The sequence below is a fragment of the Meleagris gallopavo genome, chromosome 15 (genome assembly GCF_000146605.3).
Source record: "Meleagris gallopavo isolate NT-WF06-2002-E0010 breed Aviagen turkey brand Nicholas breeding stock chromosome 15, Turkey_5.1, whole genome shotgun sequence".
Taxonomy (NCBI): Eukaryota; Metazoa; Chordata; class Aves; order Galliformes; family Phasianidae; genus Meleagris; species Meleagris gallopavo.
The window spans coordinates 9779926-9796203 of NC_015025.2; the positions used below are offsets into that span (position 1 = coordinate 9779926).

Genomic DNA, 16278 nt, shown 5'->3' on the forward strand with positions numbered 1-16278 from the left:
TTGCAGTTTCTCTTTTTGTTCAGATGTTTTTTCACAGATCTCTTGTGCGATAGACACCAGTCTGTCCATGTTAGTTAACAGGTCAGGCAGAAAAAAGAATATCCAGTTTCTCCTTTTTAATCTGTTTTCTAAAGAACAGAAAACTCCTAGATTTCTATGGGCAAGGCCATTTTCTTACAGTGCTCTTTTTGTCTTGCCTTTCTTAAGAATGTAGAAGAAGGGGAAAAGGAAAGAAAAAAAAAACAAAACAAACAACAAACCAGGACCTTTTCCAGCTAGATATTGGTTTTGGAAAGCACGTAGATCCAGGCTGAAATTTGTCTGTTTTCTGAGGCTGGCAGTGACCCATCCACTGCCCTGGTGCCACTCTGCATCCCAGCTGGTTCCCATGGCCACTGAGCTGCCCAAAAGGGCTGTCATCTAGGTCCTCATGCTCTGCCAGCATAACAACAGTGATTGTGCTTGTGGATAGACTTATATTTTGCTCTTTCTTTCCAGAAATAATGGAATTCAGACTGCCAGCAAATACCAGGGATCAGCTGTGACCAAAGGTACAGTGGTGCGGTGATTTGCTCCCTCTTGGACAGCTTGTCCACATTTCACAAGGGTTTGGGTGTCAAACCTTGCCTGGGCAGGCTGTGGGGTATGTCTGGGGCAAAGGGCTCTGCGACACACCCTTCCCTATTGCCACAGCACGAGGATGGGGTGTGTGTCTTCTGCAGAAGTAGCAGGGTGAAGGGAAGCCCCTGCTGAGGGGGCTGAACCCATTGGGATATGCAAATATCATGAAGTCTTCATCTCTACCAGGGTGGGCCTTGCCCATTCCTTTTCCCCTCAGATACCTCTGCAGAGGGAAAGGATGCTGGCAGAGCAGAGTACTGCAATCCCCTATCACAAGGAGGTGGAGGTGGCCCAAAGCAACCTAGCTTTGAGCTTTCCTTGTGGTTCTTCTATGTCACTTGCCTTTTGGAATTATAGTAATAAACCATCTGCCCCCTGTTTCTCTAGGACAAGTAAAGGAAGATCTGATGTCAAGCACCAGGGAAGCTGCTGAGTTCCCAGTGCTGTTGGATCCACCTTCATCTCCTTCTGCAGCCAACAGGCCTGTCCTTGCTCAGGTGGAGGGTGAAGGGCTGTGGGGACCCAGTGGTGGCTTCCCACGTTGGCCCCACGCATGTTGTTGTAGTCGCTGCTCGGCTCGGGCTCTGCCACCTCGCTGTGTCTTAGCATGTTTCTACAATAAAGATAACTCCACAGCGTCCTGTCGCTTTTCTTCACTGAGCCTCGCAGGAGGGACGTGTGAGTCCCCGGTCTGGCTGCTCGCCACGCGTCCCTTGAGCACTAAGCACCAAACCCAAGTGAAGAATGTCAGGCACAGACAAGAAGAATGTGGTCTGGGTTCTGTTAGCAGGGACCAGCCGTTGGGTTCTCTGACTCGCTGTAGGGCCTTGGGTGTATCTCTTTGTTTCCCTTCAGCCCTTTTCTCTTGCCTGTAAAAATGGACATTAAAAGATGCTTACCTACCTCAGAGAGTTGTTTGGAGATTTTAATTAGTTTGCATTAGAGAGCCCACAGATGGAATCCTGTTCCTACGCACCAATCCTGGAGTGCAGGACGTTTAACTGTTGCAGTCATGGCCTCTTCCAGCCAATACCCGATGGGCCGTGTGTATTTCCTGTTCTTTCGTTTATGGCTGTTACTTAAAGCAAATATGTTCTTATTTGTATAAACTTTATTGCAGGACATTTCCAGAAGACCTTGAGTGAACGTACAGTGTTTGAGTCCACTTTAGTTGTGACCTGATCTGCAAATACTCTCTGTTGTAGATAAGGCCGGAGTGACTTTCAGGTTTTGGCAGAATTTCATTCAATGCCAATTAATTTGGCTCCCTCCACAGATATTGATTTTTTTTCTTTTCAATTAAGTTATCGCGATCTTTTTTTTCTTAATGCAGCTAATGAAAATCGATTTTTACTCTCATAAAGTACTTCCGCATGTATCACATTTATCTGTCTACGGTTTGATTATCAGCAGGCTTTGACACAAGATTAATATTTTGTGTGCTGATTTTTTTTTAATGTGTGCAAACACTGTGGTTTAGAAATACGTTATTGCTGCTTATTTCTATGGAAAATCCCACCTCACAGTTATGCATGGCAGAAGTCACCAGTTGGGTCCAATTTAGCTGTTTTTAGGGATGCAAGATTCCTCTGCCTTTGAGCGGGTGAATCCTTGAATGTTATTTATACCTTCTGAGGAGGATGAATATCAGATGGTAAAAATGTTCACTAATGATGTCTGCTCGCTGATTCCAGCTAAAATTGTGTGCAAGGACCTCTACGTGATTTTTGTAAAAGCAGTACGCAATTTGAGGCTTAAAATAAGTTCTTGCAAATGAAAATCGGCGCACTTGAGAGCGCTATTATAACTTGTAGTGATTTCGAGCATTTAGATTTTGAAATAATCACCCATAAAACCTGCATTAATTGTCCTCCAAAACCAATGGACTGATGAGGAGGGTGCCCTAGTAGCCTCTTTTGCTGGATTTGAGCACCTTCTGAATTTCTCCTGCTACCAGCAGAAATTATCCACAGAAATCATAGCTGGCATAAGGGTTTATTAATCAGATTACAAAACTGCTAAGAAGGCACACAACAGTGACTTGCTAAAGCTGCCTGTGCAGTAGTTAGTGAGCCTACCATAGGTAGCAATGCTAACTCCTTCCTTTTAGCAGGTTTACCCACTGCTGCCTTCCATCATTCCTTCCTCTTGTTGGGCCTCTTTTTGCAGTTTATCCGGTGGCTTGCAGGCGATGTCTGTCCCCAGCAGTGCTGTAAGCAGCTGACCTGCAGCTGACCTCCAGGTAGGGCTCCGTGTGAGCGATGCAATGTGTTATTTCCATGGGGTTCCTAAGAAGAGGAGGCAAAAAGATCAAGAGGTGCTCCAAATATTATCCTGTCCTCTGTTTTGCTCTTGCTTACTCTTTGTGGTGCCCTTTAACACTGTAAAGAGACCATAGCAGTCCTGTATGAATCTGGAAAGGTATCAGCACTCTGGGAAGTCTTCAGTTTGCTGTAAATTGCGCTTTATTACAGGTGTTTCTTCTGCCAAGACCCACTGACCCCATGTGGCTCACAGTGTTTTCTAAGGCTTTGCAGGACTGGTGTTACGAATTGGCAGCCTCCAGGCCTCTCACAAATCTTCTGCTTCTCACAGCGTTTCTTCAACTTCTCCCAAGCACAGCTGGGTTTTGAGCTCAACTGCTCCCTGCAGGGGCCTTGAGCCTCCTGCTTTTTTGCATAAAAGGTGTCAGGTACTTATGCAATCCTTAGGGGCATGCAAATGGTGCTCTGAGGACTGTTGATTCTGGCAAAACCCTTTGCAGACCTTGTACTCCCTTGCTATTTCCCAATCCCTGTAGTCTAGCAGCTCTGCCCACCAACTCCCATGGCCAACACAGCAGCAGTCTGTGCATGCTGCAGGGCGATGTGGAAAGCGATGATTGTATGACAGCGTGATGCTGTGGTACTGCTTCTGCAGGAGCCTTGCACTGTTTGTGTAGGAGGACCCTTTGTGTCTGCTGCAGAGCTGTCTCGTGGCTGTCCATACATCCCTAGGATGCTGAACCCTTCCAAGCAACCACAGCATACGGATCCCTGAGGGTTTCAGCCTTATCTCCCTGGATTATCACAGGTTCAGTTCTGTGACCCATCTGATTTATACTTGGAGTCTGATGAACAGGCTTTTCTCTCAGGTTTTTAGGGCTCCTATTTAGTACCTTTTGGTACATTTCCCTGCCCTACAAGTCTCCCTGATACACAGAGCTCTTGTCCAAGATTTGGGACCTGCCCTTCTTCAGCCCTCTGCAGGAGACTTCTTGCTAAGCAGCCCTCCAACCAGGACTGCAGTACATGACAAAGAGCTGGAAGAGGTCTACAGTACTTCCCCAGCATGAAGGTATGAGACTCTTTTTGAGTAGGTCACTGAAGGCAGTAAGATGTCAATACAACCAACTGCAAGATACAAAACCTCATGAAAATTCACAGTTTACCTTGATGCTGAAGGGCCGGAAAGAAACACTGTGGTGTTAGCACAGGCTAACGCTGCTGGCAAAGTGAAAATGAGCAAAGAGGATGAGATGGACAGACAGCTGATGGAAAAAGCTCTTCCTAATTCCTAATTGCACAGAGCAGCCAGCTTGCCTGCAGGGCTGCAGCATGGGGCTGCTTGTGCGTTATGCAGAGACCCCAAGACCAGTGCTGTTTGTCTTAGCAAAGGCATAGCTACAGCTGCAGCGATATTTTCTAGATGTCAGTTCCTTCCCTACATTACTGACAGGTGTTTGCTGTTCTGTTCCTTTAATCTGTATCCTATAGCAAACATTCCTTGAATTTAATAACTTAGCTGGAAGACAATTGCTGTGATCTTGATAGAACATGCTGAGTCAATCTATCTTAACTGCAGATTTAGTTTGCAAATACTGTCTCCTTGCTGATAAGATTCAGGTGTCATCTTTGTGGACATTGGCAGGAATTTTCTTGACCATGACAGGTTTTACAGAGTCTGGCAATTAAGCTGTCAAGACACATTTTCCTCTGCCAGGAAGCACTAATTGATGATAGTCTTGGCTGCAATAGGCACAGAGAGATGGATATTGTAATCAGAATGAATAGAGGTCCTTGTAGTTGAGAGCTATGTTGATCCAAAGGTTTGAAGTCCTTGACATTTGATGATATTGAGATAAGGAACAACGCAGGAGATATCAGAGCTGAATATCAGACACAGTATGTGAATAGAGACCTCTCTAGTTGGAAATGTTGATATCTGGGGAGATTTTAACTCTGTGGATGCATACTGCAAAGTACTAATATTAGCAGAGCTACTGGATGTGAGAGCAAATAGAGTTTTCCATTAAGTAATCCCAAAAATCATGTTATTGTTAGTTTGCTTTTCAAGTGCGAGGGGTGTTGGAGATGTACTTCTTTTAGAAAATAAACGTGGTATGATTCAACCTGAGCTCACTCTGTTTAAATCACACTGAAAGTAGATCTGCAAATAGGGGTTTTGATTAGTGAGTACAGAATATGAAAGATTAAAACTTGGCAAAGTTAGGATTCTGATTGAGAAAACTGTTTTGTTTTTTTTTACAATTTACAAAAATCTACTTAAGGAGAAAAACTCATTTAGGACCCATCCAAGCTATGCTACTTTAGTACTGGGCAAACCCTTCGGGAGATGTTTGAAGAAAATTGAAGACGTGAAGTACAAAGGAATGATTAATGTGCACAGTAAACTTGCTTGGAAGGTAATCACGCATGGGCTAATATCAATCTTTTCAAAGTTGGCTGACTTCCTAGATAAAGGAAATACAGTAGATCTAGTCTACCCAGGCAGCAAAAACATTTGACCTGTTGCCCTGTGGGGTGGTGTCACCTAGGCTTGGCAAGGGAGGTCAGGATGAGGTTATGGGGTATGTGGAAGTGTACCACAAAGGAGCAGGTGGGATACCTCTGGAGTTACCAGAGAACAGGCAGAAAGGTGGATCTGAGGACCAAACTTCATATTTTTGTTCCTTGCATTAATGCACAAAAAGCAGACACACAGAGCAGATTGCTGCTGTTGGTTTTTTTTTGAACAGCAGAAGAGCAGGATTTCTCCCACAGAGAATGGGGTGACCTTCTAGGCTGTGATTGCCTGGGCTCAAGCTGAGATGAAATGCAGTGGTGAGGAGCACAAAACCACATTGTGAGGTTAAATAATGAGGGCTTCGGCTATCAGTTCAGAGCTCAGTTAAAACTGCAGAGGAGGAGGAAGACTGAATTGCGTGTCACCAGCCACGGGGCAAATGAGAGCTGCAGCATGCTGGGGCAAACCCGGGAGCAGAGGGGCCATGGCACGCTCCTTGTTCCCTGGCTCCCCTCAAGACACACAAAAGGCCCCTTCCTGGCAATTGTGCCCACGTCAATCATTAGCTAGAAACCCTGAGCTGGGTAAATACGTTTTGGCTTCCCGTCTTGATGACAGATTGGGTGTTACATCACAAGGTGGGACCATTTGATATGACAACATGCTATATATTCCTGCTGTTACCTCTGCCCTTCCTCTCCCACTTCGAGAGCAAGCAGGTTGTGTGGGCACGAGTCGCTCTGCAATGAGGACTGCCAAGCAGTTTGTACAGGTGGCTCTGGCCCTCTGCTGCTTTGCAGGTGAGTGTTTCCTGCTATACCGCATAGGTGACTATAGCTAGACCAGAGACTAGGCTATCTGTGAGAGTATTTGTGTGTAGCAATGTGTTAGAGAAGTTGTTCCATGAAGGAATGTTCTTTCTGAGAGCACAGCGAAACACCAGACTGCAAGATCCAGGTTTCAGCAAACCTTATACAGGCAACTGTTTTCATCGTGGTTTATAGGAGCAAATTGCTGAGGGAGCAGTGCTAGTGCAGGGCAGGAATTTGCATATGGAAGCACTGAGTACAGCAGCGAAGCAAAGCTTTGTGAAATGGCATCTGTGTCCGTGTAAGCAATACAAACGCTGCATTTTGCATCATCTATAAATTTTCTGTGCTGTTCCTGGTAACTGAGAAGTTTGTTGTGGGAAGGACAGTGCTAGTGGTCAACAGTCATCTGAAATGTGCATGTCTGAGCTCTTGGAAGTCAAATACAAAATCTTGCAGAAGTGTTTGAACTCAGTGCAGGCTTGAAAATACCTACATTTCTTCCCTGGAGCATCTTAGGAACTGGCTAACACACGTGGCCTCCTACCAAAAGTGCAATGAAACTTCATTTAATAACCTCTGATTCATTTTATGAACATACATCTCTGGCATAATGTAAAATAGCATTTTCTTAAACCCAATAAGCCAATCAATGACAGTCTCTAAATGTAACTGCTTCATGAAAAGATTTGTATATGTCATCTCTGCGTATTATTAATATGTATTTATTTTCTGTCTCTACTTTTCTTTTAGATATTACCTTTGGAATTGAGGTGAGTTACAGATTTTTTTTTTCTGTTTATTCTTTTCTATTCCAGGCTTCTGGTCAAATAAGAACAGTATATAATTACCTGATGAGCAAGTGGATTAATCTAATGAAAGCCTGGTTGCTCAAATAATACTTGCCAGTGCACGATTGAATGATATTGCCAAGTCACGAAAAAGTAAAACACACCCCATTTATACTATTTTCCGTTCATGAACTAAAATGAAAAAAGAAAGAATTATCCTATTATGTTAACTTTTGCATATAATTGAGTTAGTCCAAGTCAAGGGGCAGTAGTTACCTCCTTGAGAGGAAAGCTGTCTTAAGATGATAAGCTTGGAAGCATCAAAGACCATGATTCTGGTATCTTTTTCTATACAGTAAGACATGCAGTACAGTGTTCCTGCCTATACCCATATCAAAGCGAGGAAAACAGCAGGGTCTGTACGGTGCATTTGTCTGCAGGTTCTTCCCACGCAGTTATGAGATTCCTGCAAATCACCAGAGACTGCAGCGTGATTGGAAAAGATCAGATTTTGAGTTGAGCGGCTGTGGAGCATGGCCAGGCTCCCAATTACCAGCTGCCTTCGTTAGGAACTGTCTTACCCACAGCTCTCCTTCCTCCATGTCGTGCCTCCCCCAGTCCCCTGCAGGAAAGTGTGATCTGAAGATTCCCATCTCCTGACTGCCTGAGCTGATTCCAAATGATACCTCAGGTGTTTGTCCCGGCTGGAGCTGTGGGTGGCAGGAGGTTGCCAGGCTGTCTTTCACTGTGGGAGCTGAGCCTAGGGCTGATGTTGTGCTGCTTCCACAGGTTGATTGCAGTCTGTATGCCAGTGGCATCGGCAAGGATGGGACGAGCTGGGTAGCCTGCCCGAGGAACTTGAAGCCTGTCTGTGGGACAGATGGCTCCACGTACAGCAACGAGTGTGGGATCTGCCTCTACAACAGGTGAGCTTTGTGAAGTCCAGGGGAGCTGCAGGGCAGGAGAAATGAGGTGAGGGCGACAGCGCTGCTCCCAAAATGTGGGCTGTGCAGAGGAGTGTGTGAGTTAGCACCAGGGTGCTGACCTCCAGCCAGGGGGTGGTGGCTGCTCTCTGCAACCTCTGACACAGGTCTGCTTTCTTCTAGGGAGCACAGTGCAAACGTGGAGAAGGAATATGATGGAGAGTGCAGGCCAAAGCACATTACGGTAAGTCCAACAGTAAGACAAAGTCTTGCTCCGTTGGAGCCCGTAAAGACTTAATTTTATTTCATAGACTCAAAGAACAGATGAGGTTGGAAGGGACCTTACGAATCATTGGGCTCTAACCCCCTGCCCTGGGCTGGCTGCTCCCCACCAGATCAGGCTCCAATCAAATCAGCATTGGGCACCTCCAGGGATGGGGCACCCACAGCTCTCTGCTCAGCCTGTTACTTGTTTACTTATTTATTTTCCCATTCCTGCTCTCCTTGCAGATTGATTGCACTCGATACCGCCAAGTTGTAAGAGATGGTAACGTCATGGTAGCCTGCCCAAGGATTCTGAAACCAGTCTGTGGCTCAGATAGCTTCACTTATGACAACGAATGCGGGATTTGCGCCTATAATGCGTAAGTCTTTTCTGTAGAACATCTTTCTGGCTAATTAGAGATAGCTAAGTCTCTTGGAAACACTTATGTAAAACACTTTCTAAGTCTTTTTTAGGGTAGATATTACTGTGGGACTCTTTGAAGCTGGCTACTTGTAATTCTCCAGCCAGCTGCAGATTTCTTCCCCATTCTCAGTCTGTAGCCATGAAGTGAATCACAAAAAAGAGAGAGGACACCCCACAGCAGAGGCATGGATAGATCAAAGTGTTGCTCAGTGCTGTGTGATATGGAAATACCGTGCATTTTCTGCTCACAAGAGGTTGCTACCACCTGGGGGCTACATCCAGACCACTCAGTCGTGCCTTACATGATGGGTGGGACCTTGCTTTCTTGCTCTAGTATCTCAGGTTTTTCTCAAGGCTTCCTAATCAAAACAGCTCTTTCTTTCAGAGAACATCACACCAACGTTTCCAAACTGCATGATGGAGAATGCAAGCTGGAGATTGGCTCAGTAAGTGTAATAGAAATAAAAATCCATCTCCTAGGGCTGTTACTAGAGAGAATCCCATTGATTTACCTAAGAAAATGTATGACAGGGCTGGCCAGGGATCCGGATCCACGCTCTTCCTTCCTGCCTGGTGAGGGTGGCTTTTGAAACAAAGTCGCAAAGGAAGAGGCCCCAGATTTTCCTTGCATTGTGCTGTGCAGATTGGCAGGTTTCTCTCTGGAGGTGACAAGCATTTCCACCCTTTGTAACAAGCATTCAAAATTCTAGTGCTGGTAGTTTTGTTAGATATAGTGAGATTCAGAAGAGCACCAAGCATACATATTTATAAGGTATAGCTTATTGTATATTTATACTGGGGTAAGAGTCCAGTGCCTCAGGAAGAAAAGCTTATATATTTCAGCACAAAAATTCTGGGATGCAGGGAGTCCATTTTCCAACAGATTCCTTCTTTATCACTTCAACTGCCATGCTTAACTGCAGGGAATCTGAATTATTAAGAAATCACAGCACTGGAGAAGGAAGGAGAAAAACCAACACAAACCAAAACAGTATTAATCAGATTTCCAGCTGTTGAAAAATATTTCCTACCTAACTCAAGAGCGTTGTGTTGAAGAGAAAAGGACTGAAAAGTCTGTGCATGTTTCTCTGCCTGAAGGCTTCGTTCTCTAAGAGAGGTCCTATTTCTTGTCTCCTAGAGAATTAGGGTAGTATTCCGAAAGCCTGTTTCTGATAGACAAATCAGTTAAGTGTACCAGGGCTTTGCCCTGTCACAAAAACTAGGAAGCCTGGAATACAGACTGGAAAAGTGTTACACTGACTTTTCCCACGTAGCATAGGCTGTGGGAGGGCTTATTCTCCTTATTTCAGCAGGTTGACTGCACTAAGTACCCATCCACAGTCTCTAAGGATGGCAGAACATTAGTAGCCTGTCCAAGGATCCTGAGCCCGGTTTGTGGCACAGATGGTTTCACCTATGACAACGAATGCGGGATCTGCGCCCACAATGCGTAAGTGCTGCTCGTACCCCACTCCTCCAAAGTAGCCAGCAACACTTTGCCATGCTGGGAGCTTTCCTTTTACACTGCTGCTTATTCCTGCTTCTTCAAGTCTCTTAAAAACTGGATTATTTTTTTTTGTTTTGTTTTTACTGAGTTTTCTTCTGATGCCTTCTTCCTGATGGTGAGGGGAAATCTGCAAGATTCAGAACACAGCTCCTTGGATTAGTCCGTGGGCTGGGCAGTGACTGAGCAGAGAAAGGAATAGTTCAGAATGTTGCTTTAAATAACATGAGAAGACGTGACAAGCTTGTTAACGAGCAGAGTAATGTAGCTATATCAATACAATCACGCAGAGAGGCTGAAGCCCTAGTTTGTTAGGTATCTGCTTTAGGCTACGTCTGGTTCATTCTGCATGCAAGTGTTTAAACCAAGAGTTAAAGCGTCTACTTACTCAACTTTATCTCCCTCTTTCAGAGAGCAGAGGACCCATGTCAGCAAGAAGCACAATGGGAAATGCAGGCAGGAGATTCCTGATGTGAGTATACAACATAAGGTGTATTTCTCCCCTTGCCTCAACCCACTGAACTATTTTCTGAGGACACATCTATTCTGCAAATGAGCTGGCTTGAAGCCTAGCTCTCTGCACCTGTCTTTTGGGATGTGCCAACGTGTATCCAACACACAAACAATGTAGAAGTTGGTCAGGAAGAACTTAGGTCTTCTTTTAAGGATGATCTCTAAATGTGTTGCCAGTAAAGTCCTTTACTATTTTTTTGCCTTCTTTTGTTTGATTCTATAGTGCAGAATGAAAAGGAGATGATATACCTTTATCTTTTTTTTTTTTTTAATTTTATTTTTTTGCTTTTTTGCCATATCTTGCAAACTGTTTCAGTAGGTTGTGACCCCTTTGGTTCAGAAGTGAAGCTCAGTGGCATTTGGGATTGCCTGAGCTGTTTGCCCAGGTGATTTGGCATCTCACAGATTATACAGTGCCATGTATCGCCTCCTGGGCATGAGAGAGTTTCTGCAGAGCTGAGTCAGACTGACTTTGAGAGAACTGAAGTGTAGCACCAGTGTTGTTTCAGCATCCCAGCATAGAAGACATGGAGAGCAGCAGGAGGCAATGCTAGGGTTTGTCTTTGAGAACAAGGACTTTTCTGACTGACACTCCTACTTCTTGCAGATTGACTGTGATCAATACCCAACAAGAAGAATCAATGGTGGCAAACTCCTGGTGCGCTGCCCAAGGATTCTGCTCCCAGTCTGTGGCACAGATGGATTTACTTATGACAACGAGTGTGGCATTTGTGCCCATAATGTGTAAGTACAGCATACAAGGCTTCCTTTTGTAGCGACTAGCCATGTTAGTACTTCAGATGGCTTCCCCCACCCTTCTTCTTCTTTTTTTTTTGATAACAGCATGTCTATACGTCTCCCTCTGTTTTTCTTTCAACCTCCTTGAGCTCTGTCACCTCAGTTTCCTTTCCTGATGTGCTCCTCAGGGAGCTGTGGGAGAGCCAGCTAACAGCTAAGCATCCTATGAGGGCTGTGGCATTTGTGCAGAGGAAAAAGAGAATGGGTCTGCTACAAGTAGACCTGAGAAGTCTGTTCCTGCTTAGGAATCACACTCCTTAATGACAGCCTCTCCCTTTCAGACAACATGGTACTGAGGTTAAGAAAAGCCATGATGGAAGATGCAAGGAGCATAGCACCCCGGTAAGTCAGATGAGTGCTGTCTCTGTACGTGCCACGTGGGTGCAGAGGTTGCTAAGCAGGGTCTGTCCCTTCAGGCCACAGAGAAGGGGAATGGGCCAGGACTTGGGTAACAAAGTGTTCCAATACTGCAGGTCTCTGGAGGGAAATGTCAGAAGCAGCCCAGAACAGCACAGCCCATTTTAGCACAGTAGGAGAGGAAGAGCAGAAGCTGTGTTAGATGCCTGTGTACTCATTCAGTGCTGGGATTTCCATTGCAGCAGACAGGTTAAAAAATTTTCATACCGTGGTCAGCCAAGAAAAGGCTGCTCACAAGAATGCATACAGAAATAGCTCTATAAACATGCACGGTAACAATATGTGCTGATAATATCTAGGCACATTTATTCTGCTTATGCAGAGCAGCTCTAAAACACTGAAAATAACTTTGTGCATCTCAAGGGAATGCTGTATCTTTTCTGTAGTAAAGACACACTGTTATAATGCTGTCTTTGCTATAATTTGCTCTTGGACTGTGTGGGGAATGTGGGTAATAAGAGATGCTACACAGGGGAAGGTATGCAAAACAATTGTGAAGTGTCAGAAGCTTCACTAGTGTAGACTGACTTCCAGTGCTGTCAGTAGATACTTGCTTATTTATCCTCAAGTATTGGAATTGTTTTAAAACACTGTGAAGATTTTTGCAGCAGAAGCTGGTGGGACAGTTTCCTGTTGCTCTTTTTGAAAATGCAGAAACAAAATCTAAGGCTTAGTTAAGTCAGGCATGACCTAATGTCAAACCGGACGTAATGCCAAGCTCCTAATATCAAATTCTTTTGAATAATGCTTGTTTTGAAACTTGAGCATACACTACATAAGGAAGATTATCTTTCTGTCTGCTATTCCTTTGCGTTCCCTTTGTTAGCAAACAGTACCAACCCAACTACAATTCATTTATAATGGGAGACTAAACTGATATCAACCCTGATTTTCCTGTGGCTCGAGAGGCAGTCTGTCTCCCAGCTCCCAGCAGCTGACTTAGAATCGTTCTGTTTTCTCCCCAGCTTGACTGCACCCAATACCTGGGCAACAGTAGGAACGGTGAAGCCGTTGCCGCCTGCCCCTTCATCCTGCAGGAGGTCTGTGGCACTGATGGTGTCACCTACAGCAACGACTGTGCTCTGTGTGCCCACAACATGTAAGCCCTGCGGGTCACCCACTCATGTATCACCACAGCTGCTTGTCGAGCTTTGTCAACTCCGTTTTCTCTCTCTTCCAGTGAATTAGGAACCAGCGTTGCCAAAAAGCATGATGGGAGGTGCACAGAGGAAGTTCCTGAGGTAAGTGAGAGATAGGAAAACAAGAGCTTGAGGTGATGCTTATTGCCTAACGTGCACAACGCTGGCTGATTTTGGTGATGCTGTGTTGTGTCCTCCTGCTGCCATCCTTCCTGCAGGTAAACATCAACCCTGGCAGCAGGGACGCTGTGCATTTTCTGCATGCAGTCAGGGAAAGAAAGAGAAGAGGACAGGTGAGGAATGAGTTATGAGACAGGTAGCATAAATGATTTAAGGCATTACAGGAAGAAATCTCTTTCCCACAGCAGTCTATCATACCTGCCATGGGAGTGTAGTGATCAGTTCTGGCGGTATAGAAAGGGACATAGAGCACCTCCAAGTACTTGGTGCCTTCTGGATACCTGTGCTGTGCAAAAGGATGTTCTGCAAAGATTAGAAAACTACCTGCATTTTGGATGCTTATACCTAATGTATCAGAGGATTCAAGCCCCTCTCTTTTTCTATTGTAAATGTGATATACTGTAATGTATACCAACAATGAATCTTGTAAAAATACCAGATAAACTATATGTGGCTTGCTCTAAACTATTTACACTCACTGGGGAATAGAAAAACAAAGCCATCTCATTATCATGTGTGTGATAGAGTCAACGTTGTGAGTCAGATATTTCATTTCTATACAAACAGACTATGAAATGTCATTGCTTTGTTTCCTGGGTATGCTCTGTGCTCAGACCAAGATGCATAAATCAGTGAGGAAGAGCTCACACTGGAGAAACTGGGATAGCTAAAACTCAAGGCCGGTTCTTCAAATGGCATAAATCATTTTGAACTGCTGTCGGTCCTTCTGGCTGATTGCAACACACAGAACCAGCCCCTTGCAACAAAAGGCATGTCAACACATCTCCTCAATTCTTGTGGGCTGTGACACACTCCTTGGTCACATTGAGATTCTCTTGCACGAAGTGCATAAATCACACCAGTTTGATTTGCAGATTATTTACGAGCTGCATTTTGCAGTATCCCAGTGGTTCAGCAAGCTCTAAGGGCATCATGATAAATGCAGAGCTGAATGAGTGATACGCACCTTCAAGCTTTGATTCAGTCTTCTCCAGCATGAGGCTGTGACAGAAAATTGATAGTTTTCAATGAAGAATGAGTCAATACATAACCATAATCCATCCTGTGGCAGATCTTGAAAGGCAGAGGCGTAAACAGGGGTTGTATCTGAGTTCCTTTACACAGAGTATTTGCTGCCTTTGTCTCCCAGCTTGACTGCAGCAAGTACAGAACCTCCACACTGAAGGATGGCAGGCAGCTGATGGCCTGCACCATGATCTACGATCCAGTCTGTGCTACCAATGGTGTCACCTATGCCAGCGAATGCACGCTGTGCGCTCACAACCTGTAAGTACACATTCTTCTGTAGTGGGACCCATTATGGCTGTGATTGGACACGTCTCTGAGTGCTGAATAAATGTGAGGGCTCTGTCAAAAACCTCATGCTGCATGGGTCCTGTCTGCCTATCTCTGTTGCCATGGTTGGTGTTTGAGATGGGCATTTATCAAGGCCCACTGCCCCCAAAGACTCAGAAAAGGGGTTCACTGCCTGGGAAAGCACTATTCCAAAAGACGCATCCCTAGTCCTTAAGGGCATGTTCTTGCTAATGCTGCTCAGGTAATGCTTAGCTAAGTTATCTGAAATTGTCCCTTGTACCACATGGGAAGGAGGTTGTGCTCTTATACCATGGTTGTGAATGGGAAGGGTTTCTGCTAATGTCCATCTCTCCTTCCTCCAGGGAGCACCGGACCAATCTTGGCAAGAGAAAGAATGGAAGATGTGAAGAGGATATAACAAAGGTGAGTGGGAAAAGGATGGGAACAAAGAGCTGGATCTGATGACTGTTACAGTCATAGGGGACTGTCCTCTGTTCCACGTCAAAAACTGGGGGAGCGGTGTGCAGCCCTGGGGAGGTCCTTTGGGAATGTTGCATTGGTTGTAGAATAGCTGCCATCCATCCCATGGGAATGGACATGGCAGTGCACAGGAATAGTGTGAGGTCTCATCCCTCACCAGGAGGAACTGAGTTGGTTATGGCTGTGATTTTCCAGTTTCATTCTTTGTGCTGGGGAAATACTGTTTGCTCCCAGGCAGAGACTCATGTCTTCCTTGTGTGTGCAGGAACATTGCCAAGGGATCCAGCAAGTCTCTCCCATCTGCACCATGGAATACATACCCCACTGTGGCTCTGATGGCAAGACTTACAGCAACAGATGCGTCTTCTGCAACGCATACCTGTAAGTATAGGAGCGAAACCCTTCCTGTAATGCTACAAATGCAGGGTTGATGTTGTAAGGTGTTTTTCACTAACTCTTTATGGGTGTGTGCTAGACATTTCTGATGCACCATGACTTGTGCAAGGAGGTGTTTTGTTGCTTTTTAAGAGAAAATGCAAAGCACCCACTTCTGCCAATCTGTACGTGGCTTCCTGTTTTAACTTCAAAGACGTTTTGCTAATTTTCACCAGCATACAGTTTTGTTCCACAAGCTCATCAGGGTGTGGGGAAAGTACTTCACCAAACTAGCTGGAGTGTTTAAAATGTGTGAAACCTGTCATCTTTCCTTTGATGTTCATAATGAAAGGAAGTAGTTGGCCTTTTGAGACTGTTCTGTCAATGTTATCAACATTTGGGCTAGTAAGGAGAGGAAAAAGGCTGCAGCACCAAGTCTATTCTGTGTCTAATCCTTTCTTCTCTTTTCACTAGGGAGAGCAATAGGACTCTCAACCTCGTGAGTATGACCGAATGTTAACTCTGCACTGGAGTCCAGCGTGAGAAACAATCTGCCTTGCACGGGTCTTCATGGGCCAATATTCCCCAACAGTTTTCCTTCAGCTTGTTTTGTGTTCTAAGCTCTCCAAACACTTCTTTGGTGAATAAACTCACTTGGCAACATTTATCTGTCTTACCTTAGTGTCATGTTTCATACCTTTTTCCCTTTCTCCTCCTCAACATGGTACACAGTGGTGCACACCGATCTTCTATTGATGTTGGCTCTGACAGTCAATATGGGTAAAGTTCTTCTTGCCATGTGTCTGTGTTGTTTTAGCTTCAAAAAGGGGCCTGGGATCCCCTTAGAACTCTCAGGCATTTCCTTAGTCTTCACAGTCATTTTGGCAGGATTAGTTTTCTCCTAAACCTTGGTACGAGCTGAGCAGGGGCTCCCTCTT

The 16278-nt window shown here is 44.9% G+C and overlaps 1 protein-coding gene and 1 long non-coding RNA gene across 5 annotated transcripts in view; one reads left to right on the forward strand and one right to left on the reverse strand.

Annotated features, from left to right (window-relative positions):
* Positions 1 to 5987, reverse strand: part of LOC109370093 — an 8213-nt gene extending 2226 nt beyond the window's left edge. The window contains exons 1-2 of the long non-coding RNA XR_004161415.1: positions 2982 to 5987; positions 1525 to 2909 (exon numbers count right to left, since the gene is read on the reverse strand). This is a non-coding gene — a long non-coding RNA (uncharacterized LOC109370093). The remainder of the gene's footprint in view (positions 1 to 1524; positions 2910 to 2981) is intronic.
* Positions 5988 to 6081: 94 nt separating this feature from the next.
* Positions 6082 to 16007, forward strand: LOC100543636 (ovoinhibitor). 4 transcript variants are annotated; one of them, XM_010719004.3, is made up of 17 exons: positions 6082 to 6206; positions 6969 to 6988; positions 7796 to 7932; positions 8113 to 8173; positions 8440 to 8573; positions 9003 to 9063; positions 9928 to 10067; positions 10533 to 10593; positions 11242 to 11378; positions 11714 to 11774; positions 12815 to 12948; positions 13030 to 13090; positions 13207 to 13281; positions 14319 to 14455; positions 14848 to 14908; positions 15231 to 15346; positions 15815 to 16007. In XM_010719004.3, the coding sequence occupies exons 1-17, from the start codon at positions 6152 to 6154 to the stop codon at positions 15858 to 15860; spliced, it is 1497 nt and encodes a 498-aa protein (XP_010717306.1). In that variant the 5' UTR covers positions 6082 to 6151; the 3' UTR covers positions 15861 to 16007. The 4 variants fall into 4 exon arrangements, with proteins under 4 accessions (XP_010717306.1, XP_010717307.1, XP_010717308.1 ...); XM_010719005.3 differs by having other exon boundaries at positions 9931 to 10067; XM_010719006.3 differs by lacking the exon at positions 13207 to 13281.
* Positions 16008 to 16278: the final 271 nt, after the last annotated feature.

Bases quoted from the DNA above. Each gene is read 5' to 3' on its own strand.
- LOC100543636 (XM_010719004.3), top strand. From the start codon at position 6,152: ATGAGGACTGCCAAGCAGTTTGTACAGGTGGCTCTGGCCCTCTGCTGC. The intron at 6,989-7,795 runs GTGAGTTACAGA...CTGCTTCCACAG, and splicing joins ATATTACCTTTGGAATTGAG to GTTGATTGCAGTCTGTATGC. The intron at 10,068-10,532 runs GTAAGTGCTGCT...TCCCTCTTTCAG, and splicing joins GGGATCTGCGCCCACAATGC to AGAGCAGAGGACCCATGTCA.